Below are 27,402 nucleotides of genomic sequence, written 5' to 3'. Positions count from 1 at the left end.
AAAAAAAAAAGTCCCAGTCAAATTCTAGGATGGCCAGGAGCTATAGCACACTGGGGAAGGAGTGGGAAATGAGACTAAAAAGACTAAGAGTCGATGTGGAAGACCCCGAATACTGGGATAAAATTTGGGTTCATCTAGCTGCCAATGGGAGACGTGTTTATGTGTGTGTGGGTGTGTATATGTGCAATTGCCATTAAAAGGTTTCTGATCGAGGTCAAAATTGAACAAAACAGTTGGTTTTAGGACAACTCAGCTACTCAGTGGATGTAGATGGTTTAGAGTTGGGGGTGGGATGGGAAACAGGGGGTGTTCTTACATGATCTAGAGTGGGAGCAGTGAGACTAGGAAGGAAGTTACTAGTGCTCGTGAGAATCGATGAGTCCTATCATCAAGCATGATGACTGGCTGGATATAAGGGTAAGGGAAAATTCAAAAATGACCTGGATTTTGAACCCGAGACTAGGAGAACAGTGGTCCCATTACTGTTCAGTGGTGCCATAACTGATGTCTGGAGGAGGCAATGGCTGAAGGACAGACAAGACCTTGCAAGCCATGAAAAGGAGCAGAGACTGTTGAAGCCCCAGGCGGAGTCTGACCCTGAGTGACACAGTACTCTACTGGGCATCACTTAGAAAACCGGAGGTTGAGGCTCCATGGTGCCTGACAGCTAGGTGCCATGCTATAGTTCTAATCCGCCAACCACTTTAAAAATCAACATACGAGTCACAAAATTCTAAGTCATACCAACACACAAATATAGGAACACACTAAAAGAAATCACTGTACTAAAGCTGTAACGATTTTAATTCTTCGTAGATAAGAACTTGAACATTTAAAAAGTTAATATTCAGGAATCCTATCATCACACATCTGAAAACACCATGGAAAAGCTGAAATATTTGAAAGTCATATTTCACCTAATTTAAGGGCAATTATTTCCTAACCTGCCTGGGCAAAGGAATAAAGTGTTGAACTTGACAACCACAGTGCTATATGTTCTAGGATCAAGCAACAGCTCTAGGCTAATAATACAAATATGTTTTGAGAGCAATATGGAATGTGGATATATGTAAACATGTTCTACCAGCATTAAGGCTTGTTTTTGGCCCTAGCACTGTGCTTCACTTCCTAGCTAGAGATGGAAGGAGTTAGAACATATAAGGTGAAGAATCATTTCAGGTCAAAGCACACAGAACATGAACTCTTAAAATGGTAGTGGCCAGGTCACAGGACAGAAAGAAGGGATATAAACTAACAAAAATCAATGGTGGTTGTTGGACTGAGTTAGAGACGGCCAAGGCAGGTTGATAATCTGGACAGAACAGAGCTAAAACACTTTGAGTTGATTTTTTTTAAGTCTTTTAAAAATTTCTACTATTAGAGTAAAAGCAGCAAATAGTAGTATACATTGTACAGCTAGAACCCAAGGACTAGATGTGTAAAATATTTCCTTAGTTAAGAAGAGTTAGTGGTAAAACTCCTGCTTTCATTTCAAAATTTCTTCCATGGTCTATATGTGATGTACATTCATTTGAGTGACATTAAAACGAAATAAAATTTTTTAAAAAATCAAATAAGTTAACCTAAGTTTGAAAAAAATCAAATGATAGTAATCTGAGTAATATAGACCTTCATGTTTATCACATAATCATGTAATAATCAGTTTGGATTCTGGTTCTCCCTAAGGCCATTCTTACTACAATTAATAAAATTATTCATTTATTCACTCACTCAACAAAAATAGACAGAACGCCTCAAAAATATAGGTGTGTGCGCGCATGTACAGCACTTGCCAGGGCTAAGAGTATCAAGGTGAATAAAGAAGCACTCGGCAGGAGGGAATCAAACCCTAGATGAGCCAACAGAGAGGTACAGAAATTATTACAGAGTTATGTAATAAGGGCAATAATAAAGACTGAACATGCTAGAGAAGGCGTCTGCCATGGTAAACTAGAAAGGTTTCACAGAAGAGGTAGTAGTATACAAGCTGTATCTCAAAGGACAAACTATATTCTTCTGGCAGAGAAGGGAGAGAAAGACTTTCCAGCAGGTGCAAAGGCAGAGAAACTAAGAGCAGATTGAGTGTTCTAGAGAAGGATTAGGATAGGAGAGGTGATAGTATTTTAGCCTTATCAGTAAATGTTCCTTCTTTTTTGTTTTTAAACATATTATTTATATAATAACTTTTTTTTTTTTAAAGGAAAGAATTAACTTTGGGATCAGGTTGGAAGGGAACTCGTAGAGGCAAGAAACTGGAGGCAGGGAGACCAATTATAAAGTGATAAAAACCCAGGTAAAAGATGTAAAAGGCCTAAACCAATAAGACTGTGTAAATGAAAAACATATTTGAGAAATTAGAGATAAAAATAACAGGATATGGTGATGATTGTGAGAGGGTAAGGAAAATGGAAGACTAACTTCCAAGATTCCCAAATTTTCTTTTCCTGTTTTTCTAACTACACTCTAAACAAAATATGAACTCTGTTACAAATGATATTACAAAACTGGGATATCTTGACAGCCACAGTGGGGAATGATGCATGTCTAGAACACTGCTGTTTTCAAGCAAAAAATAATATTCTCTCTATGGTTCCTTTGATCAAGAGAGAGATTTCTAACAATTACTCCCATTTTTTCCCCTACTTTCTAACAACCTCAATAAATAAAATGTTAAGTACTTGAGTACCAAAGGAATAACCTGAATAAAAACTCAAGCATATAGATATATATGCTCTTAGGGGTAGAGGAATCACAAAGATCTGGATTTGCATCCCAACATCCCTTATCTGTGTAACTGGGAGCAGGTTACTTTAGCCTCTTTGAGCCGTACTTCCTTTGCCTATTAATACGGACAGTAAGTACCTCAAAGAATTACGGCAGGATTAAACGAAGTAACGTAAAATGCCTAGCAGATCTTGGGCTCCTGATAAACATGCATTCCGTATGCAAACTCATACTACTGGTCAGAATATAAACTGGTATGACTTAAAAGAAAAAAAAAATTGTCATATATCAAGAATCTTAAATATGTGTATATTCTGTGTTTCCATAATACCACTCCTGGCAAAAATCCTAGGAAATGACCCTAAAAACAGAAAGGGCTTTATTCACAAAAATGGTCATCAATGAATTATTAATAAAGCCTAAAATCTGAAACAATTTCAATATCCAATGAAAGAAGAACAGTTAAATAAATTATCCAGGTTAAATAAATTATAAGATTTTCTTAGAGAGAATTTATTGTTTCCCTTTCAGGTATGAAAGCACCTGAAGCACATGTTATCTGTGGAAAATACAGAAAAGCACAAAGAAAATTAAAATCACCTATAATACAAAAGTTTTTGGTAATACAGGAAAATAATTGTCACATTAAGTGAAAAGCAAAACTCAAAACTGAAAATACAGGGCTTCCCTGGTGGCGCAGTGGTTGAGAATCTGCCCGCCAATGCGGGGGACACGGATTCGAGCCCTGGTCTGGGAGGATCCCACATGCCGCGGAGCAACTAAGCCCGTGTGCCACAATTACTGAGCCTGCGCGTCTGGAGCCTGTGCTCCGCAACAAGAGAGGCTGCGATAATGAGAGGCCCGCGCATCGCGATGAAGAGTGGCCCCCACTTGCCGCAACTAGAGAAAGACCTCACACAGAAACGAAGACCCAACGCAGCCATAAATAAATAAATAAATAAATAAACCCAAAGTTAAAAAAAAAACAAAAAACTGAAAATACAGTATGAATTCAACTTTTAGCAATTCTACAAAAAGATTAGAATATGTATCAAAACATAGCAGTTTTTTAATGGGTTATGACACTATAGGGGCTATTTTTTTTTACTTATATTTTTATTAAAATAATTTCTACATTTTGTATACTAGGCGTGTATTACTTGAGAATCAGAAAAACAAAACATCTAATGCTTCTAATCCAGCAACTCAGATGTAAATCACAAAAACCAATGGGCAATGTACTTTGGATGGGGGTCCCAAATATAAATCCAAACATGTAAAGAAAAAAATTAGTAGTGAGTCAATATCAGTAAAAATATATAAAAGAAAAAACCTTAAAGATCAAGTATAAATACCTTATAACAGGGGGCCACAGAGTAGAAAATCCATAATAAATCAGAAGTGAAAGTTAACCTAATACTGGCTTCTAAATATGCTATTTCTTAAGATAAGGTGGTCAGAGAAGGATTGTAAAATAATAGTAAAAAATGCATGTGTTCCCTGTTCTTGATGAACTTAGAATCTAGTAGGGGAGATAAGCTATATACCTTGTTATGTATCTATATCAAGAAAAACTGTGATAAATATTCCAAAAGAGGTATCCACAAAGTGATAAAGGAGCAAAGCAAAAAATGCTCTGGGGATTTAGAAAGGCTTTATAGAGGTGAAATAACCTAGAATGGACACGCTTTCTTTTCTCTTTATAGGATTTCAATGGATGACAAAATCAAAAGCAAAGGGTAGAGGGGGAATAAAACAATGGAAGCCAGAAAGTACTAGGAAAGCAGAGGATCACCGAATCAGGACTGCTTGCTGTAAATATTCTTTTGGCAACACCCTACTTTCCTTGTCTGATTCTGTGCATGACAAGGATCTGTCTTATCTGTAATTTGGTCTCTTGAGGAGACCAAGAGGGGGTTCTGTGCAGATCTCTGGATAGGTTTATCTCCCACTGTAGATTAATAACTTTACATGTGGATTTACAAATCAGTCTCCAGAGTTTGGTTAGTGGGAATCAGTCCCCTAGAGCCTGATTACCCGTGAAGTCACAGAAAAAACCCCCAGAACTCCTGCCTTTGTAAAACTGAGAGAGATAGCTGTATGAGTCACTACTAAACAATCAGGCAGGTTTTACCCAACTACAGAACAAGGGTAAAAGATACTTTGGCAGTAGGGATAGTGGGGTGGGGAGGGCTTAAAAACCACCAACCTGTCAAAGGCAGCGGAAAACTGAGAAGCAGCAACAGGTGTTGTGTCCCCCAGGCCTTGTGGAAGCAAAGCCTACAGGAACCCATTCCAGCTGTTGTTGAGAAAATCACTAACAGAAAACACCATGTTACTTACAGGAGCAACTAAGCCCGTGCGCCACAACTACTGAGCCTGCGCTCTAGAGCCCGCGAGCCACAACTACTGAGCCCGTGTGCCGCAACTACTGAAGCCTGCGCGCCTAGAGCTTGTACGCCCCAACAAGAGATGCCACCGCAACGAGAAGCAGAGTGCAGGTGAAAAGTCTCAGTAGAGGGCCTCACACTTAAACGTTATATATTCTTTTGTACAATCTCATTTTTATTTAAAGTTCTCTAAACCGCACACTGATCCACAAAACATATTCTATTGACTTTAATAAACAGCATATGATACTATAATATTATTCAGATTTTTATTTAATTTTGGAATTATAAGCAAGAAAAGGACACTTAAGGATAATCATTAAAAGCCATAATTTCCTGTTTCAATTAGGGCTTAAATTCTGTGTTTGAACACAGGTTGAGAATAAATTATATTGGACTGTACACTGGAAACCTGACTATAATTATTACATTATATAGAAACAAAGTAGAGAGGTATTTTAAAGTCCACCTAATCTGAAACAAAGAGGAAACATTGGAGGAGGAGGTTAAAAAAAAAAAAAAAAGGGCGGGTAGACTTCCACTCCTCTTGGAAGACTCCCAGATGGAAGAAACACGAAACACGGTACTAGCCCAGACGCTGCCACAATGATTACATTATCTCAAATCAAAGAAAAGGAGTATTTTAGAGACCACCTTTCCCCCAGATGAAGATAAAAGATTAAGGGATTAAAAAAATTAAGGCAGATATGCTTTTACTCCTGTTGCAAGTTCTGGACAGCTGAGATAGGTAAGATACACATTCAAAACAAATCAGTGCTACTAAAAGCATCATTTGATTCTATCATACAGAAAGAAAAGGATGGTTTATTTAACAAAATTGGTGCTGCCCCAATTGGTTACTACTCAGTAGGAAAAGTTAGATTGTCCATCACACATGCCACTTACAAAAATATTCCAGATGGACCAATAAATGAAACATTAGAAAGAAAAGCTGAAAAATATTTATATAGGCTCAAGGTGGCGGGGGGAGGTCCTCTTCCCAAGCAATTAAACCCTTCTTAGAAGCCATTTAGAAAGGTCTAAGAGATCTGATGATACAAACATTTTATTTTTCTGTGCAGCAAAGCAACCCAGAAATAGTTAAAAGACAAATGAGAGAAAATACACACTTGACAGGTAAAGGGGTTAATGTGCCAAATATGCACAGAACTTGTACAGAATAAGAAAACTTCTTGTACAGAATAAGAAAACTTCCATTTTTTCAAATACGCAAAAGATTGGCATAAATAACTCATAAAAAATGTAAGAGGCCAATAAACATAGAAAAAGATCAGTAGTCATGAAATGCTAGATACTATTTTTCGCCCATCAGATTGCCAAAAACAACAAAGACCAATGACACCAGTGATGGCAAGGATGAAGGGAAACAACCATTGCCTGAATGCTGGTGGGAGTATGAAAAGCTAAAATCTCATAGGAAAATAACCTGGCATTACCTAATAAAATAAAAATATATACATGTACTCCTTAACCCAACAATCCTGGATAGCTAAACTACAGAAATAAAACCATGATTACACAAAGATATATGTACAAGTATATTAACTGCAGCATTGTTTGTAAGTGCCCCAAATTTTAAAATACCTTGAATGCCCATCATAAAGGGTACGTCCATTCTATGGAATATAATGTAGTTATCTAAAAGGATGAGTAGGAGCTACAGGTACTGATGCCCATGGTCTAATGTTAAATGGAAAAAAGAAAAAAAGCAGGCTACAGATATTGTGCAGTATGATACCATTTGCTAAAAAAAAAAAAAAAGCAACCTTTTGTATAGAGATAAATGTTTTCATATTTTTTGTACCAGTATTGAGAAAGGCGCACAAGGCTTCTTTGATAAGTGGAAGCTGGTAAAGGATGGAGATTGTTGGCTTTCCCGTGTTTATGCTTGGCTGTTTGACATTCTGCAAAATGCAAGTTTTGCTTTTATAACAAAAAAAGAAAAATCCACTATTTTTGGTTTGTGTGTTTATTTACCATATGTATATATGTGAAGGTCCCAAGGTCTCTGCCACTTACATGGACCAATAATGAACCAGAAACACAAGGAGGACACAGAGTTAGAAAAGAAGTTAGAGGTAAAGGCATAAAACTCCATTAAACTAATTTTGCAACTAGACTTTTTTTTTTTCCACATAACAGGCCTATTTTGAAATACAAATAAAGCTACTATTCCATGAGGGGGAAAAAAGCTGTTTATCTACTTAATCTAAAAATCTCAGTAGTTATTTGTCAGCATAGCTTTGGTGAGGAAGATGCCCACCTAACAAACCCTTTTCAACAAAACTCTTGATCAACAAGATCCTGACTTATGGCTTTGGAACTGTTTTCCAAAAAAAAAAAGGGTTCATTAATGGATCAGGACTACATTTTGAAAGATTTGTGGATCAAAAAGTATTTAGAAAGAGGATATTAATGGAGCTTAAAATTGCAAAGTGTTTTCAATCACTTCAAAAACTCATTCATTCAACCCTCAATTACTCATCCTTAACAGGGGGCGCCCTGCCATGCATTACTCAAAACTAAGCATGCCAGAAAACATCTTAAACATAACTGAATGAAAATCTGCCCAATCACAGGCCAGCTGCTTGCAAACTCCACCCTTGAGTACAGGAAGAACACTTTTGATTGGAAGACAGTTGTGTTTACTACGGGTGTGTGGAGCAAACTGGAAAGGCCCACATGCCTAGGGTCCAAAGGAAATCTCTTTAATGAAAAAGGAAAACAAACGGCCAGTTCTGATCCTATATTAATTATTGTCATTAACAGAACCTCATCATCACAACAGCAATTCTTGAGCAATTTTGCAAGATGGTAAAAAATTTTAAATGCTCTGAGTTTTGTTGTGGCTGTTTTCTTACCTATGTCCCTTGATTATACACACAAGACAAGCGTAAGAGTATTCTTAAAACCAAAACTGCCTTTGTTTTTATATGCATAAAGCTCTATGCAAGACCTCAACACAGTTGTAATATACACTTTGCTTTAATTTCCAAGAATCACTGCAACTTTTTACTTGGTTTGAGAAACCAATTCCAAGGGCAGTGGTAGAACTACTCAGTATTTAGCTTAGTAGGTGTCCAGCATCTCAGTGAGCTTCAAAAACCTCTGCCCTTAGGGAGCCCAGCAAACAACAAAGTGAATGGGTAGCCATTTCAGGTGCAGAGCTCATTAGCAATTCATCTGATGGAGGAAACAACTAGAACATAAAACTTTGACTGAAACACTAGGACAGACTAAGCCTTTGGTCAAAATATGCACATAATGGTGGATCTTACTTAAGTTTTGCATTTAAGGGGGTAAATTACTGGATCTAAGAGGGACACCTCTCTCCTGTCCAAGCCTAAAAAGCAATCTTCTAAAGAAAGCGTAAAGGAATTTAAATCCAAATCCTCCTTCTTAATCATCATCCTCACCCCACTATATTCCTGTTATCTGTACAAATTCGCCCCACTGAAGCCTCATAATGTCCAAGCAGCCTTTTTCTTATAGAGCATGGAGAAAGATCAAAGTGAACGAACTCAAGTAGCAGAAGCCTAAGCCAGCCACAAGCAAAACAACCCATAAAGCTTGCGTATCAGGAAGAAAAAAAAAAAAGCCTAACACCACTGATCAATATGTAGAAAAACGAGTATCAGAAACCTGCAATATTAATATCAAATCTTACGAGTTCCCGTTTACAGCGAATAAAATATCTGCAGAAGCAAGTTCATCAAGAAAATTTTCCTTCTGCCTGAACATCTATAACAATCCAAAAGAATCCCCCTATTTTTCACAGCCTTATCTCAACAGAGAAACTAGGGCCGTTATCAGAATGAGGAACTAAAGAGGTTTGCCAAAGCTCAAAGGCAGTATTTTAACGCCACCTTAACAAAAAAAACACATCATGATCCCGAATGCTAGTTAAGTTCTATTACTGAACAACTTTAATCACAAAATACACCAAGACAAGTATTCAAAAGCGGCCGAGCCCCAACACAAAGTTTCAAAACAAAACCTCTCCCAAGGTTTGGGGGAGTAGCCCAGCTACGAGCAAAAAAGCACCACCCAATAGCCCCATTCCGCTGCCAAGACAGATCTCAAACTTATCAAAAACAGCTACAACGGCAGCTCCTGTCACCCAAAAGCGCAGAGAGAGGAGCCTGAAGAGAATCCTGAGAGCTGGCCTTTCTGGAGACCGCCTGGCCGAGCCTGGCTCAGACAAGGAGGAAGTAACTGCCAGCTAAAACAGCCCCGAGCAGCTCCAACTGCAGCCTCTCTGTTTCCTACAAGTGCCCACATTCCCGCCCCACTCGGGGCTCCGGGAAGAAGGGAACAGGGCGCAGGTCTCCCGGGAGAGGCTGAGGACTATAGGTCCGCGTCTTCAACGAGGCAACGGCAGCACCGGCCGAACTCTGAGGGGCCCGGGAGCCCAGGGTGCGAGAGCCTGCTCCGAAGGCGTGTTTGGCGGGGGGGGGGGGGGGGGGGAGGCGGGGGCGGAAAACACTGAGAAAGGGGTCGCTCAGGAGGCGGGGCCTGCCGGGCGGAGGCAGTAGCTCCTAGTGCCCCGGCCGCCCCCCGGGGTAAACCGGGGCGCGAACCCCGACGCGGAAGCCATGCTGGCCAGAGCTCGGGGTGCTGAGATGCCGGCGGGGGGCGCTGAGGAGATCTGGGGGCGCGGAACTGGGTCACCCCCATCCCACCGCCCCCTCACAAAGGCCCCCGGGGAGGCCGCCCGCAGGCCGTGCAACCCCGGCCTCGAGTGCCCGCCTCGGCCGCCACTCACCGCTAAGTCCTGGGGCACCGCCCCGCTCATGGCCCGCACCGTGCCGGCCCGCCAGGCCCGAGTGCGCAGCGCAGGCCCCGGATCTCCGCCCGCCGCCGCCGCCGCGGGGACCGAGGCCGAGGACGAGGCCGCGGTGTCCGCGAACAGAAGCAGCAGCCGCTTGCCCACCGGGGAGGCCGCCGCGTCCGCCATCGCCAGGGCCGGCCAGACCCGCGCTCCCGCCCGCCGCCTCCCACCACCTCCGCCGCCGAGCTCCCGATCCGCCCGCAAGGCCTCCCTCCGCACCACCCGCGGCCGCGGCTCCCCCCCCCCCCAACAGCCACCACCAACCACCGGCGCCGCGCAGCGCCCCCCGTGGCCGGGAGCGGAGCCGCAACCCGGGCCCCGCACAGCGCCCCCCGCGCTCCGGAGCGGGACGGCAGCTCCGGGCCCCTCGCAGCGCTCCGCCCCAACCTCCCCGGGGCCTGCAGTGCCCCCTGCGGCAGGGAGGGGAATTGCAGTTTCGGCCGGGGTGGGGAAGTGGGCGGGTCCCTCAGTCCCCCGTGGCACCATTCTGGTGCCATATTTCCTTCAGGGGGCCCCTTTATCTGAGAAGGCTTTGGCTTACCCTCCTCGGACACCAAAGACTTTTACTGGGCTGGGGGCCTGAGGGGCAAATTACCTAGAGAGTTGATATTTTGAGCTAAAAAGTTAGTGCCCCAATACCCCATTGATTTCCGAACCTGAAAATAGGCACTACCCCTCCTGTCATTATCTTCTAGGAAACTTTCTTCCCATTGGTCCATGGGACACAATTATCTTTCTTCTCACTGGTCCATAACATGGTACCATCCCATTCTATATTACCAATACTTCATAGGTTCCTTTCCAATTGACCAATGTGTTACACACCCATTGTATGTAATAATGCCACCCTTTACATTGGCTGAAGGCCAGCATGCTTCCAACATCTCAGTATTTTGACATAACCCCATGGAGCGTCTTCCCCTTCCAAATCAGCCAACGTTATTAAGTCCAGGTGTTTCTCAATTCAACTTTCAGGGGAATTGGAAAGAGACCAGAAGTATATACATCTTACCATGGAAGTAGTGGGGCTGGGGACAAAGATAACCTCACCACTCCTATCTGAATTCACAGGCATGGAAGATTGATACTCCTGTTAGAAAAGGGGCTGTAGAGAAGGGGAGATACAGAGATTTTTTTGCCTAGATTTTTATTCACACTGGCAATGAGAAACCTAAGTCATTAACGTTGGTCATTTAGAGACTAGCACAAGTTCCATGGCCTTATGGATGCAGAGTATATGTGGAAACAGATATAAACCAGAAAAAGGTCCAGTATTAATGCATGATTACTACCGTAAAAGTGCCCATTTTTTTCAGTGATCTGACCTACAGTTAAGAGCAGTAGAGTTCTTTCAAGACCTATGTGCCTACCCAGAAATCTGTCCATAGCCTTCTTTACCCTTGACCTACTTGTCTTCTAGCAAAAGTTGGGGGCAATACGGAGGTACCAATTATTGACTTCAGTCAAAGTACGACATCCAGGGAAGTCACTCTAGAACTAACCCTGTGGAGCACCAAGGAAACATTTCCTTGGACTTTTTTTTCTCTCTATTCATTATAACTTCCATTTCCCATAGCCAACCTGAGGACTGACTCAATGTTTTTCTGCGCCAAGAGACACCTCTTAAAGCACACGGCCCAAAAATTGTAGTTGGTAGGAGGGAAACAGGGGTGAATCCATACATGATCTAGCTGCCTTGCAGCTTTTCCATTAAAATTCACTGCTGGGATTTTCTCCCATATGGAGCTCTAATTACTGTCCCACTGTCCAAAGCTGGCTTCTCACAGCACTGACACAGAAATGTGCCTAAGCCCAGGGATGGGAAGGCAAAGGTAAAAAAATTAATTCAACAAATATGGCAGATACTTTTCACATGCCAGTATCTTTTCAAAGTGTTGGGACACAACACTGAATAAAACAAAACCTTTGCCCTCATGAAGTTTAGATTCTTTTCTATACTTCAGGAATGGAAAATAAAATCACACTTGCCTTCACAGAAAATAAACAGTAGAAAAACCCAAGAAAAAAACTGAACAGAAAGGAAAAAAAGGAGAGGGAAGTAATTTTAGATGTTCAGGCTTTACCCCTGCTCAAACAGTAGGTGAAACAAAACAGCAGTTCTGAAGAAAGAACGAACCTATAATTCTGGGATTCTTTAACCACGTGCTGTTGCCCTACCCCCTCAAAGCCCTTCTTCCTTTGTTTCCAGGGCAGGTAACAACTCCCACTCTTTTTAGAGTGCTTGTTTTCATCCCCTCAAAGTTCCTGCTCCAGGTAATCAAGCCAATCCTGCCTCTTGCACACTTCATTGGTATTCATTGATGAGTGCCACCAATTTGAAGCAGGAAACTGGGTTGGAGGCTAAGCAACTTGACTCTTCTTGCTGCCTGGCAAGTCAGCACCACAACTGTTACCAGGCTATGCCTTAGGGACAAGAGGCTCCTGCCTGGCTCTCTAAGCAACTATATTTCACCCACACACATTGGAAGAATGCTAACGTAGGGAGAAGAAAGGGTGGAATAGAAATGTCTAAAGAGAGAGAGAGAGAGCCATACAGCTTCTTTCAGCAAATGAACATTCCACATTGAAGCACTAGGGAAAATACCACCTTCTAGAGCAAAAGAGAAGCTCTGCTGCTAGGATAATTTTCCAAAATCAGTATTTTCAGGATGGAGAAATTGCCTAGGTCTTTGGAATCTGAATTCTGATGACTTTAGCTCCATCTCTCCAGGACAGAACATGTGAAAACTCTGAAAAGACATTCCTGGTCAAGGCTCCTATCGTACCTCCTCCCCACTTCCCAAAGCCTACAAACCAATCTAGACAAGTTTCTAACTGCACCATCAAGCATTTCTCAGGGAGCAAGAATGTATTAATACTTGACTTCGCCCTGCTGGAAGTGAGTGGCAGGAGGGAAGAGGAGATGGGTATAAGTACCAGGGAAACAAGAGATCAAATCAGACTGCCAGAAATAACCAAGGCCTTAACAGAAGCTGGGCATAGGATGTAACTACTGTGGCCGCAAAGGGCCCAGCGACCAAATACTGCCCTCGAGGGGCAAAGGCCCAGCCATGTCATAGAAGAAGGGGCTGGAACAGTTAGGCGGCCTTCTCCCGCTTCCTCCTTGCCTTTCTTTGTGAAGAGAGGAAGAAGACACTGTAGTACACAAGGTTGCTTGGGAAAATGGATTATTCTAATAAAACTTTATTTTTTCAAACACAGCCACAGAGGCAGGACCTCATGTTTAACATACACAGACTTATGGATTTTTTTAAAATATAAAACAAAGTTTACGAAAAAATTTTTTTCCACTTTTTGTATTTGTAATCCCATTGGCACAGGGACTTTGGCAGCAGGTGGGAGTGAAGGGCAGCTGGAGCTGCCACTGGGCAGTCACCGGGCACAGGAGGAGAGCACCAGCCTGGGAGTGGCTTCACTCACACACGCAGGAATACTCACCTACTGGTCAGCCACACCACACACACAACACAGATGCAGATGTCTACCCAGGGTCAACCACAGCCCGGCAGAGGTGTGCTCCACTCTGGGTAAGCCCAATATGTGAAAATCCAAAGAGTCAAAACAGCTAAAGTAGAGGGAGGTTGCTTGCTTTACAAAAGAAGCAATCACAGGCTGCTTTTAAATGGTCAGCAGTCCAAATGCATTGGAAAACAGCATTTGGTTTACACAGAACTGTTGGAACAGATCTACTGTGTAAAGCAAAATAAACCACTTCTCGAAAAGGCTTGTCCCAGGGCCACAGGTACTTAGATTGGGAAGCAAGATGATAGCTCCAGCTAGTTTAACTTTCCAGATCTTAAAATAATGGAATTCAAATATGGCATCTACAGACCTTCTCCCCTAAGGATGGTGCCCTAGAGCTTTGGGGAACTCAGGGTGGAGGCAGAATTATTGCCCTCACTTCTTCAGCTTTGGGCCTGCAGAGACCCCACTTGCATTACCAGTGGCCTATTGTAAGCTGGCACAGCCCATCTGTAGCAGAGAGCCCAGGGATGAGGATGCCCCAGGAGGAAAAGAAGCTGGCACCAGGGAAATTATGGCCTAAAGAGGAAGAGCCAGGGGAGGGATGAAACCAAGGATGGGCAACTCCTGGGCTCATGGTTTCCTTGGATTCTCCAGAAAGCCTCTCTCTCAAGCCCCTACAGACCTAGAAGCTCACTGGTAACATGTGGTAACTAGCAGGAGAAGTGAAGGAGCCCTGGAAGGGTAGAACCTCTGAGGGCTGGAGGCTGAAAAGGAAACAGCCACCTCCTCTGGAGTGGAGGCGAGGAGGTTAGGGCCTCATTGATGCTCCTATCCAACATGTGGCAGACCCAGAAAATGACAGGTTCAATTCCATGAGGAAAAAAACACACAGACTTTGGTCTTCTTCCCTAACATGAGCAACTGGTTCCTTCAAAACCCTGGAAAAATGCCCTTCTTCCAATAAACAGGAAGGGCAGGTCCAATTTGGTCCTGCAGGGTCTAAGCAAAGCTGGACAAAGCCTCACAAGCTATTGTAGCAGCAGCTTCAGTAGGCATCTCCACTGGAGCCAGCCCTACAGGGCTTCTGCAGTCCTTAAACCCACCACCGTGGCCACTGAGACCCATTGCCCAGGCTCAAGTTGTGGGTGTGAAACAAAAAAAGAAATTCAATCCAACAACAAACTCCCAGCTGCTTCTCACAGTCTTTGCTTTACACATCCTCAGCCAATCCCTCGGTGAGCCTCAACCTCCCTGAGGTCTCTAAGGGCCAATTAGAGACAAATATACATTTCCTAGCAGGAGTGGAAGACAAGCAAACTAGTATATGCTGACATCCCCTTCCTCTTTCTCAAGCAGGTCAGAAAAGAGGCTGGGCCTGGATCTTATAACAACAGGTTTCTCTAAAGTTAGTGCTGGGGTGCTTGCTGGGGACTGAACACTACTTCTGCTGCAGGTCAGCCTCAATATAGGGCCTTCCTTCCTTGTTCTTGACCCTCGAAGGGCAGAGGGTAAGGGGGAAAAGGTCCCATCAGTAGGGAGGGAAAGAAAGAGATGGAGCCCTTCAGCCCTGCCTCAGGTGCCCACATATGCCTGCATCTACTTAGAGAGTGAGAGAGGCAGGTTGTATACAGCCTAAGCAATCTGATGAGAAAAAAGGCCAGCTCAGAATCAGTGTGAAGAGCCCTCTCCAGCCAATACTAGATCTATCTAGGGGAGGTGTGGGCCTGAGGGAAAGACCATTAGCTGAGGTCATAGCACTTAAAAGACCCTGCTGTACCCCCAAACAGAATCCTCTGCAGAGCCATTGGTGCTAATGGATTACGAGCCTGGTTCCAGAGCTCCTTAGAACCTTGACTCCTTGAACAAGCCTGCTGTCCCGTAAAAACCCAAGATCCATGGTGCTCTGCTGTTAAGGAGCAACTGCCTTCCTTCCCTAAGGCTACCCAAACACACCTTTCCTCGAGCACTCTCATGCACGCACACACTCTCACACAATTTCTCGGAGGAGGCTGAATGAACCCCCCACCCTGGCCAAATTCTAAGACACAAGTGCCCTTTGAAGCAAAGGGGCTAGTGAAATTCCCCGAGCTGGGGTCAGGAGACCCCTTCCTTCCCTGCCCATTGCTTTCTCGGTGGCAGGGATACTCACACTCAGGGCCGCCATGGTAAGGGCATGCTCTGGGGCTGTCCCTCCCGCCACCAGCTCCGTTTATCTTGTCCCGGCCAGTCTCTCGGCATGGTCGAGCTTCCTGGAGTGAGAAGGTTTCCGGCTGCCCTGAGTCGGAGCCCTCCACTCACCCCCATTCCCAGGCTGGGCCCCCGGCCTTGGGACCTCGACACTTGTTAGTAGCCATAAGAGAGTCAGTCTGTGTGGCCCCAGGAAGTAGCCTCTCAGTTTTAGTTCTCCTCAATCAGATTCAAGTCCAGGTCCCCAAAGTCCTGCTGGCACAATGTCCGCTTGCTCAGCGCCTGCCGGCCCCACCGCACGGACCCCTCCTCCTCCTCTTCGCTTTCACTCAGCACCTGGGAGGAATCCCCAATGGGGCTGCAGGAAGCAGAGAGGTGTGAGGGGCTACAGGCCATGAACCATGGTGGAGAGATACTGCTGCCTTCCCGGGCTGTTTCTTGGAGACAGAGACCTCCTGAGTATGGTTTCTGTCAAACAAACAAACAAAATTAAGGCAAAGAAAGATGCTAATTTCCCAGAGAACCCTGGCCCAAGTTGGATTTCAAAGTACCCCTCTTAGTTATCCTTGAAGGCAGGAGTCCTAACTGTTAGGGTGAGATCGTGAACTCCCTGATAAAATTTTGAAAATTTAGTGTATGTGCACATTTCTTTGAGGAAAGTGCCCATAGTTTCTATCAGATTCAAGATTAGAAGCATGTTTATAAACTTCATGTGGACAGGAATACTGTCTGCTTGTCTCACTCCTGTATTGCCAGTGCCTAGTCAGAGCCTGGTACAGAGTAGGTATCCAACAATGTTTGCTGACTGGTTGAATGAATGACTCTATGAATAAGTGAATAAGTCCTCAGAAAGTTTTATGACCCAGTGGTCTGGAAGGAAGAATATGAAAAAAGTGGGCAACTGCCTACAACAACTGCACTCACACTGGGAAGTCAAAAAACATTTGTTGGCAGATGAACGATGCAGCAGCCTGTTTTGCTTAAGCCCTTACAGACCCACATGAAGCAGTAAAGGGCAAGTGACAAAACCAGCCTTGCATGAGGAGGGGTGGGGCACTGATGATGGGGCTTTTGTGGCTCATGCATTCTCAGAGAGGAGGGAAAGTGCCTCTAGCAGGACAATCTGGGATCTCTGTTGGAAGGTTTAACATGGGTCTCACCCCAAGTTTCTCTGGAACCCCCAGGACTGAGAAATTTCACAGGACATGGGACTTTCAATGGTAAAACCAGAATAATCCTGGGCAAATCGGGATGGTAGATCACTCTTAGCAGAAGCTCAGACAGAAAGGAGCTCCAAGGGAGGCCCTGCCAGGAGGGCCTGGAGCTAGAGGACAACTCACAGGTGAAAATGGAACAGTCCCCCTACTCCCATCCAAGCTTCCCTAGTCCTACTGGTCCCACCTGATTCATCTTGTCAAAGTCCAAGGAAGGCCGCAGCCGCCGAGGGTCCTCCTCGTGGCGCCGCTTGACCCCAGCTTTGCGGGCATCAAGATCACAAGGCTGTGAGCGGCTTCGGGGAAGATTGCGCAGGCCTCGAGGTCGCCAGGGCAGCTCTGGGGAGGATGCGGGGGAGCTCCGGGTAGAGGGCAAGAAGCGGCTTGCCTGTGGGCCCAGGCTGGGTGACAGGGAGAAGCGACGCTGGGGTGGGCAAGGTGACAGGGACTCAGCATCACTCTCCCAGGAGCCACTTTGGGGGGAGGTGGCAGAGGGACGAGAAGAATCTTGGGCCAGGGCCAGGCTGAAGAAAGGGGGGCTGTAGGGTCTGTGGGGTGGGGCACATTGAGTAGAGGCACTGGGAGCTTGGAGGAACCTGAGGCTGGAGACCCGCTTCGGGGGGCTCTGGTGAGGCACCTGCGGCCCACCCCCTCCACCACTGCCCCGGTGCTTGATGGGAGTCCACAGCTTGGAGGGGGCGGGCCGCCACACCGGCTGCCAGCGAGACAGGTCCACGGGCACTGAGAGTGAGCGGCAGTGCCTCTTAGATGGAGGGGCAGGGGGCACAGGAAGCTTTTCTGGGTCTGGAGGCTCAGGGCTTAGGACTTGGGAGAGGGGCTGCTCCTGTGGGGAATTTCCTGGGCTGGGTGGTCTGAGGTGCAGGCTCAAGCCTGAGGGGTGGTAGCTGAGATTGAGGCTGTCCTGGAACTCAGTACAGGAACAGTGGGGCAGGCCCCTCCAGGAAGCACCTTCTGGAAGGCATTCATAATAAAAATAATATTAATGATAGCTAATATATTTTTAAGAGCTTACTATGTGCCATACAATGTGATGAGCACTTTATGTGAGGTTTCCTGAAAACTTCATGAGTTAGGTACTATTACTACCCCCATTTCACAGATGAGAGAAGTCCAGTAACTTGCCAAAAGTCATGTAGGAATCAAATGACCAAGGCAGGGTTCAAAACCAGATTTGTCTGATGCTAAAGCTGCCTTTTAACCAGCATACTATATTGCCTCCAGTATGAGGAACCACCTGAAACTTAAAATATAGTCTCATATACTGCCTGCTGCTCCCCCTCAAAGGTGGAACAAGTCAAAAGAAGCAAACGTGTGTGTGCCATGCTTATCCCTCACTACTCCACCGAGCTCTACTTTGCTCCTGCACCCCCCAGCTCGGAGTTGTGAAAAGCAGGCCTATGCTCTCTGTCCTTAGCCTTTCCCTTTCCTATGTGTCAAAGCACCAAGACAGGAGGTAGGTGATCAAGCAGGTAAGATATCATTTGTATTTCTAGGGAGGGCAAGTAGGGTGGGGAAGGCCTTTGACAATGGAACCCATGCTTCGGAAAAACCCTAAGACTGCTCGTGTTCCTTTGGGTCTGGCCACCCACAAGGAACATACTTATAGAGAAAGATCTTCTAGCCATATTATGGTTAGTTTAAAAAAAAAACAAACTGCCAAATATACAGAATGCAACCTTTTGTGTTAAAAGCGTGGGAATAAATAATTTACATTTATATTTGCTTCTATCTGTATAAAGAAACTATGGTTGGATAGACAAGAAACTAGTAACAGTAGTTACTTTTAGTGAGGTGATGGGAGCTGGGTGCATAGGAGAGAGGAGAGGAAGGGGGACTTTTTTCAGTATAACGTTTTTGCTGTTTAAAAATTTTGGAAATGTGAATGTATTGCCTACACAAAAAATTAGATTATAAAAGTTCCTACAAGACTAGAATAAGAGCAAACTAAACAGGTAACTTCCATGCTGGTGCAGTAAAATGGAGACAAGCGCCAATCTCAGAAGGTGACCCTGGCAAGAAAATTGTGGAGGCAGGCTAGCTAGTCCTGGTTACTGAAAACCAATGAAAGAAATGCGTGGATAGAGGCATGGGCATACACACAAATATACACATCATGTCTTACCAGACACAAGCTGGAAAGGATTCCCACAGTTGGAGATGTCTACATGATCAGGCAAAGGCTAAGAGACAGAGAATATCCATCATGATTCAGGATCAGGACAGAGTTCCAGGAAGCCCTCTTCAGCTCACCCCTGCAATTCATGGGCTATAGGGATGTTAGGAACTCCTAAGTGTTCTCTTCTTCTTGTCCTCCCAAAGTTAGTAAGTAAAATAATCCACATCTTCCAGTATCTCAAACCCTTTTCCACCCAAATTTTGGTGTCCCTTTTCTAACAGTGAAAAAAATCCCTGCCCCCTTCCTTTTGGGCTGGGTTTTGAGCCTTTAGTGGGCTCTTCCAGTACAAGTACCATGATTCACACAGCACAGGACAAGGGTGAAGTAGTAACAACAAACAGCCTCCGAAAAAAGGGGGAGAGGGTCGTAGAGAAGCAGGAAGACTGGTCTTTTACCAGACTGATGCTGAAGCGAGTGCATTTCAGCTCATCCAGAGTCTGCTTCTGTAGCTGCTCAGTGATCAGGGTTATCATGATTCTCCCCGGAATTTGACTTGCACACTTTGGAGCAAATGATGGATGTCTTCCCTGTTGTTCTTCCAGACCTCACTCGTGAGCCGTCTTCTGCCACTGCAGCACCATTCTAGCACCATTGGGACTTCCCTCTCCAGTCATGCCTGCTGAGTCTGCCAATTACAGAGGGACCAGCCCCAAGTGATATTAGAGATGTACCTAGTCCAGAGATGGAAAATGCATGGCACACATACCACAGCATCCCTATGTCAGGCCTCTGGCAGACATCATTAATTGATCACAGCTCTTTCCTGCTAAGCCTAAACATAGCCTCAGAAACATTCTCAACCTGGCACTCCGGATAACCAGTAAAATGAAATGGAGTTGGCAAGCAAGTTGAAACCTATTTGCCACTCCTAACCTGGTTCATGCTCTGCTCTGCCTACCCAGAACACTAGCACCACTTAGAAAATAGCTCAAATGAGAGAGATGCCCAAATTGTTATTTCCATCCTGATTAGTCCAATATTTTCTTTATCTTCCAGTCATAAGCAAAGAGAGGTACCCTTTTCCTAAACTACAGAAAGAGTAATAGGGAACAGAGCGGTACAGTGGTTGTAGGAATGACTTTCTGCTTCAAACCAATCAGAATAAACAAGGTATTATGTTCTCCTTTAGCCTGAATAGCTGATATTATATTATTGTTCTCCAACAGATACTGTACATATTCTCTTATAAGAGGATAAGGAAATGCTACTGGGGAAATTCCATTTACATTTCAACTCTATAGAGTTTAACAACAACAACTCTGACTTCATTTGACTAAGTTTTTAGCCTGATTTGACTCAAAGACCATGAATACAATTAATCAAGACTCTTTCTCATGGTCAATTATAGTAGAAGCAAAGTAATTCTATCAGAGGACAGGCTTCAAGCCCACAAAACTGCCTGAGGGGCCTCGCTCAAGGGAGGAGGGGAAGTTAACCTAACATTTCCATACTGTTCTGCCTATTCCCAGAAATGACCAGCAGGCAGACAGCACACCAGACAGTGGAAGTAGCACTTGCTAGCAGAGAGAACAAACTATCAAGAAATCAAATCTGGATCCGATTTGGTGTGATGGTCTTGGCAAATCATCAAACTTTTCTTTGCCTCAGTTTACCCATACGAAAAATGGGTAGAATAATCTTACTATGTCACTGGGGGCTTCCCTGGTGGCGCAGTGGTTAAGAATCTACCTGCAGGGGACACGGGTTCGAGCCCTGGTCCGGGAAGATCCCACATGCCGCGGAGCAACTAAGCCCGTGCACCACAACTACTGAGCCTGCGCTCTAGAGCCCACGAGCCATAACTACTGAAGCCCGCGCACCTAGAGCCAGGGCTCCGCAACAAGAGAAGCCACCGCAATGAGAAGCCTGCGCACCGCAACGAAGAGTAGCCCTCACTCGCCGCAACTAGAGAAAAGCCCGTGCGCAGCAACAAAGACCCAACACAGCCAAAAATAAATAAATAAATTTATTAAAAAATATATATGTCACTGGGACAATATAACACAAATATCAAAATGTAAAAAGTATACCACATGACCTGTACAAATCAGGAGTTCACAAAGACTGCCATTTCTCACCCCTCCCATTTGTTGCTCTACAAAGCCTCAGAATGCCACAAGTGATAATATTAGGATGAAGAAGGCAATTGCGTTGATCTATTTGGCTGGATATCAACCTCCCTCACCTGCATACCAAGAGAAGCCCAAAAGGCTTGACCTTAAGGGCAGATAACTTTCTACCTTGGCAAAAAAAAAAAAAAAAAAAAAAAGAGGGAATCCTCTCTACCCGATTCCCACCTCAGAGGGAGGCAGACCACAAGGAAAAGCAAAGAAATACACCTCGGCGTACTTGGAGTTTAGGGAAAAACGCTGTAGAAGTCAATCATCACTATAGTTAAATAACATTTTCATGCATAATCATCATTACCACCTTGAACAAAGTTCCAGTTTCCTGAGTGCTCCCTTCAGCTGCTTCCCCTGTTCTTGTAGAAGCTAAAGCTTATATCACTTCTGCTCTTGGTTTCTTAACTCTGCCCTCAAAGATCAACCAGAGAGGGAACTTAACTGCAGGCTTTTACCCCCAGAGACCCCAGGCCTCAGGCTGACCAGCCATGAGGAGCAGGGAGTGAAGCAAACTCTTTCAAGCTTTTCATGAGGCATCTGGCCAAACAGCAAACTTCCAGCCCTCTCTGGGATCAAGTGAAGAGAGTGATTTTGTGTTTTTCTGCATTTTAATTGTTGGGATGTGGCCACACACGGCGGTAATTGGAACAATGCAGCTACCACCACGCAACTGATACTCTCAGTCTGAGTTTCCTAAAACAGGCCAGGCTGAGAGGGGGAACAGAACGGAAGCCATAAGGAATCAAACCAGGACACAAAAGAAGGCAAACCAGCTCCGCGAGGGGCCTCCTCTTTCTCAAGCAGGCAGAGGAAAAAGTATAAGAAGCCCTCTCTTGCCGCCTTCCTTCCCCTTCCATTTTGTGTATCTGAGGGGCAGAGAGCCCAACGTTCACTAAGCAAGTTAAAACTTCTCAGCTTAACAACTGGCACGGGGGCTCAGCCCTACACAGGGCAGCAGGCCGCTAGGCCCTCCCCCAAACCCCACCAGGCCCAACTCTCAATCCAGGCTTTCTCTCCACCATCAGCACCACCCCCCCGCAAATAAAGGCTGGACCCCCACCCCACTGGGTGGCAGTAACCCCTGACATTACGGTTTCAGGGATGCTGAGGTTGTGCTGAAACCTCGATAACCTAGGATCAAGTCAGGCCAAGGGAGAGGAGAGTCACAAACCCCTGGGGACCTTCCCCCCAGGTTCCAGTCCCACAGCTCTGGGGGAGACTGAAGGAAAACATGAGGGAGGCATGGAGGTACATGAACAGGTATGTGGGGACCTAACTGCTCTTCCTCCATATGGCACTGAGGGGATAGGGGTGACAAGTGGGGAGCACCCCTCCCCCCACCCCAATGAAGAAGCAAACGGCTAGCCCTCCCCCCCCCTCCAATCTTCAACCTCTCCCTTGGTTGCCCTGCCTGTCCCCGCGGGGTGGGGCATGGGGCGTCCGCTGGCCCCTGGGGGGCGGGGGGCGCCGGGGCACGCTTGGGGGGGCTGTCGCTCGTCTCTTCCCAATCAGCTTCCATCATCTGGCCGCGGGAAGCGAACTCAGGACGCAGGGTATGAAGAGGGTCTGGGACTTTGCGCTCCGCCACCCCCTCCCCCACCAGGTCCCGTGCTCTCCCCGCGGAGGCGGCCAGCGAGGCCGTGCCTCGAGGGTGGACGGGCTGGGGGAGGGGAAAGAGGGAAGGAGGGAGGGACGGTCTAGGTGCCCGCCCCGAGGCCCCAGCGCCACCTGCCCTCCGCCACCTACCGCGGCTCCTCCAGCTCCCAGGGCCGCGGCCGGAGCAGCTCTGAGCGCTCGGTTCGCCCCACGGTGCCCTTAAAAGGCGCCGGCCCGAACCAACGGGCCCCTGAGGAGAGTGGAGAGATCGCTCCGGTTCGCAGAACGCCCCTGAACCGTCCGCGGAGGCTCGAGACCCGCGTCGTTTCTCTCGCAAAGTCTTTCTTGGAGAGCGCAGTCGGGAAGACGCCCGGCTCTTTGATTTAGCGATGAGGGTGGTTTCCTCCCTAGCGAGTCACCCCCTGCAAAATATTGCAGAAGGTGGACTGGCCCAGTTGGAGGCAAATCTCAAAATCCCCGGGGGAGGCCGTGTCGGTCGAAGGTAAACAAAGCCATCGCCCCTGCCCTCTGTTACTACATCGGCCCCTGTACAGCCCCCAACTCGGTTCCGGCGCGTAACAGAATTAGCCAGGGTTTCTCTCACCTGCTCTCCTACCCTCTAAGGCCGCCACTCTGAAGGAATCCCCCTTCCCCCAGCAGAGGACCCGTCCGCGGCGTGAAGGTTTCTGGGAAGTGTAGTCCAAGCGCCGATTAGGGCCTGCTCTGAGTCCCGGGAGCCCCTCTTCCAGCTGCCGGATGGGCTCGAACGTTATAAACCCAGGATTTACAACGGTTGCGGGGCCGTTCCCACTTGGTTCTGTAATTAGCCGTCACCCAAAACACCGTAAATCAGAGGAGGGCCCAGGGCGGTTCACTCCTTCTCCTCCCTCTACGCCCCCCCACCCCAGCAGGATGAGGTAATGGGATTGTGATTATGACATCATAGGCGGTTCAGTTGCTTGCGTGGGGGAGGGGGGAGTTCGGTGGTTACAGCTGGACCACTTTCCTTAAGACAAAAAGGGAGGGAAGAAACAAGCAGCTGGGGAAAAGATGTTGATGGCGCTATACTTCCTCTTCAGGAAGAGGAAACCACCTTTTATTAAATCTCCACCACTACCACCACCTCCCACCTCAGCCAAAGTTTAAGTCCTTTTTGAAGAGACTGAATGTAGCAGTTAGCAGGTGAAGAGGTTGTGGAACAGCTAGGTGGTTTCTGGCTCTTATGTAAATTTGAGTCTCAGCCAGCAAAGAAGGTTTAGAGAGAGGGTAAAATATGGGAAAAGGAGAGGTTTTAAACAATGCCTTCGTGTTATCTCTTTGTAGGACAGAGTTTTAGATCTTTTTTAATCGATTGTTAAGTAGAAGTGGTGCAAGTAACCTTCACTATTACATTCAGCAACGAGTCCCCTGAAAGACATGTTTTCCCTAAATATTTTGTGTCCCACTCAAGTCTGGGACAGTTAAGTAACTGTGATCAGCTAGAAGGTAGAGCCAGTGGTGGGGATCTTCCTCACAGAGCCAGGGAAGGGAGGAGGCAGGAGCCACCAAACCTGCAAACTGGAAAAGAAGAGTAGAGGGAAAGTGAGGTAGTATCAAGAAAATGGCGGGGGATGGGAGATACACTGCACATTTGTTTGCCCTGCACATTTCCCCTTGGCAAAAGAAGGGACGGGGCCATGAAGTGTAGGAGACATGGTTTCCAATAATTGCTGCTATGGAGCATTTATGTGCCAGGCACCGTGCTGCATACTTTAAATATGTATTCTCATTTTTGTTTACAATCATCAAATGAGACAAAATCTCCTTATTTGATGGATTAAACAGCAGGAGAGGTTAAGTGACTGCCCGTGTGGTGGACAAAACCAGTATTAAAAAGCAATCTGACTCACAACATTGTTAACCAACTATACTCCAATATAAAATAAGAAGTTTAAAAAAAAGCAGTCTGAGGCTCTAAAGCCCTTGGTCTTCACCACTTGGTGATCCCCCTTTTTATTTAATAACAAAATACCATGCTTACTAAAGTTAAGTGATTGAGAATAAGAAGTTAAGTTAGCATTGGCGCATTTGGAAAACACTGAAAGAAACTGAGACACTTAAAACAACCAAACCCTGCAACTCAGGTTTCATGTCTCCTTTCAAAGGAAGATGACACCCATTTCATCACATATAGAACAGCGCCCCCAGTGCAGCCCAACCTGTCCCGCATTACTAACTATAACTAGATTTCCTTATGCCACTTTTGGTTCAAGGTTTTTTACTCACGTCCTGCAATTTTTTCCTTCTGTCCCATTTTCCTTCTTTTGTTCTTGGGCTACTACCTTGAACCCCATCATAATAGTGACCTCCTGGGCCAGATCCCATCTCTGACCCTGCTCCAGTGGGTTTTAGCAGAGGATACTACCTGGGCTCCCTTCTGTTCTCCATCCAGATTCTCTGAGGGTTCCAGGGTCTGGAGCCAGTCATCCAAAGGGGTGGAATCCATTGGCTCTAAGAGATTGTCCATTCCCCACCTAGGAAGGCAGCAGAGTCAGAGGAACGTGCAGCTCATTCAGACTCTCCCTTTCAGCCAGTGAAAGCTAAACCTCTGCAAAGTGGGGAGAGGTAGGGCTTAGGCCACCACTCAGGGAAGGAACAAGGAATAGTAGTGCACACACCCCTCAGCCTGCAGAGGCTGGCTGGGGGGATCCCAGGAATGTAGGGCTCTTCTCCACTGCCTGATCTGGGCATCCCAGGAGCGACGGCTGTACCTCCTGTTCTTGTTTGGTGTTTGAGGGTGAAGTCCTTGCTGTCGCTGTGCCCTGGCAACAACATACATGTCAGACCGAGGTCAAGGTGAAGGGGCACAGCTCACTGCTTATCATGATGAATTAGGAGACTCATTAGGGATTCTCTGATAATGAGGTAAGATCAATGCCCGCAATCCAAAGAAAATCTTTAAATTAGATTAAACATCAAACTTCCCAATTCCCTAATATTCTTTCTTCTGGGAAGGGTAAATTAGATATTCCAACTCCCTCAGAAGTCAAGGTAGATATAAAAGAAAATATTTGACATCTCTTTAAAATACATTCTACCTTTTCATACATTAATTTGTATGTATGCATGTAAGCTTACATGTAATTAGGCAAGTATGTTGTAATTAGCCAAGTCAGATGGAGGCATGGGTGAAAATGGATGGAAGAAAAAAAAATTTCATTAGCAAACATGGATAGAGCTTTAAAAAGTCTTATGGCCCATGTATAACTTGTTCCATTTGGAAAAACACTTGGAAACTTATCTGGGGGGCTAGACTGCAGGATAATTTATTTTAGTAATGCTACAACTTTGTGGGAGCATTCAGATTCTAGTATCTTTCCATCATCTGACAGTGAACAAAAGCCACGTGGTTGACACTCTTGTTGTGACTACCCACTATTGCACTCACTTGGGGACCTGCTGCAGAAAGCACTGGTAACCAGGTGTGCGCTTGCCATAATCTATCTGCTTTTGCCGCCGCTGTAGGACAATTGCATCTGTCTCTACCTCCCACCTGTGAGGAAGTAGACAGTGGTCCCATGAAGTGTGATGATGTTCATCAAAGCGGAAACCAACTCTTCCCACATTCCCTTAATCCCCAGCCTGATTGTCAAACTCACCTGGCATGGCAGGGCTCTGTACTGACTCCCACACTCACCATCTCTATCCTAGAGGATAAAGACTCTTCAGGCACCTCCTTTCTGGGGAAGCAGATTCTACAGATGAAAAGGTTATTAGGATAAAACCCAGCTACTCTCAGCCACTACCACTACCAAGATCCTGACACCAGATAAAGGTTGTATTTCTCACTTACTGTCTCTCAAAGATAAAGGCTGCATTTCTAATTCGTTTCTCAAAGTGTGGTCTGCAAGCCATCTGCCTGGGTAGCACCTGGGGGCCTTGATAATTCCTGGGCCCTACTCTAGACCTACTGAATTATCACTTTGGGAACATGTATTTTAAAGAGCTTCCAAGGTTATTTTAAACATTTTAATGGAAAATTTCAAATATATAAAGCGAATAGCATAATCCCCTGCAACTCAAAGTATGGTCCCAGTATCAGCTGCATTAGCATCAGCTGGGAGCTTGTTAGACGTTCAGAATCTTGGGTTCTTACCCAGATCTACTGAATCAGAATATGTATTTTAACAAGATCCGCAGGTGATTAGTATGCAGATAAAACTTTGAGAGCACTGATATCATGTACCCCCTAGCTACCCATCACCCAATACTCACGGCCAATCTTGTTTCACCTATACTCACCACCACTCCCACAGGATTATTTAAAAGCAAATCCCCAACATTAAGAATAAATTCTTAGTATCACCTAGTCAATGTTCAAATTTCCATAAACAAACAAAGTTTGGGATCCTTTGGACTGTGATAAGGATTACGCCAAGAGATGATTCAACTCTCCTACTTTCCTTGAAAAGGAATTTCCTTTACCGCATATAACCTAGCGTCTCAGATGCTGCGCGCTTAAAAGGAACACCGACCCAGGAAAGCTCTTGGAAGGGGCCAGTGCTACTCATCATAAATACACGCACCTGTCTCGCCGCAACATCTGCCACACGGGCGGCAAATGTTCCATCTACAGGGGAAGGCTAGCAAAACT

The 27,402-nt window shown here is 45.6% G+C and overlaps 2 protein-coding genes across 2 annotated transcripts in view; both read right to left on the bottom strand.

Moving 5' to 3' along the window:
* Positions 1-10,107, bottom strand: part of KDM3B (lysine demethylase 3B) — a 59,303-nt gene extending 49,196 nt beyond the window's left edge. The window contains exon 1 of the mRNA XM_061189646.1: positions 9,901-10,107. Within this exon, the coding sequence (XP_061045629.1) occupies positions 9,901-10,092 (192 nt within the window). The 5' untranslated portion in view covers positions 10,093-10,107. The remainder of the gene's footprint in view (positions 1-9,900) is intronic.
* A 3,039-nt stretch (positions 10,108-13,146) lies between these two features.
* FAM53C (family with sequence similarity 53 member C) lies at positions 13,147-23,004 on the bottom strand. The gene is made up of 5 exons (XM_061189645.1): positions 22,920-23,004; positions 19,446-19,675; positions 18,997-19,054; positions 17,041-17,825; positions 13,147-16,107 (listed from the first exon to the last, which is right to left on the bottom strand). The coding sequence occupies exons 2-5, from the start codon at positions 19,521-19,523 to the stop codon at positions 15,850-15,852; spliced, it is 1,179 nt and encodes a 392-aa protein (XP_061045628.1). The 5' UTR covers positions 19,524-19,675; positions 22,920-23,004; the 3' UTR covers positions 13,147-15,849.
* Positions 23,005-27,402: the final 4,398 nt, after the last annotated feature.

This window comes from Eubalaena glacialis, chromosome 4 (assembly GCF_028564815.1).
Source record: "Eubalaena glacialis isolate mEubGla1 chromosome 4, mEubGla1.1.hap2.+ XY, whole genome shotgun sequence".
Classification (NCBI taxonomy): domain Eukaryota; kingdom Metazoa; phylum Chordata; class Mammalia; order Artiodactyla; family Balaenidae; genus Eubalaena; species Eubalaena glacialis.
Note: the sequence above shows the minus strand (reverse complement) of the source record. Positions and strands in the feature narration are given on the sequence as shown.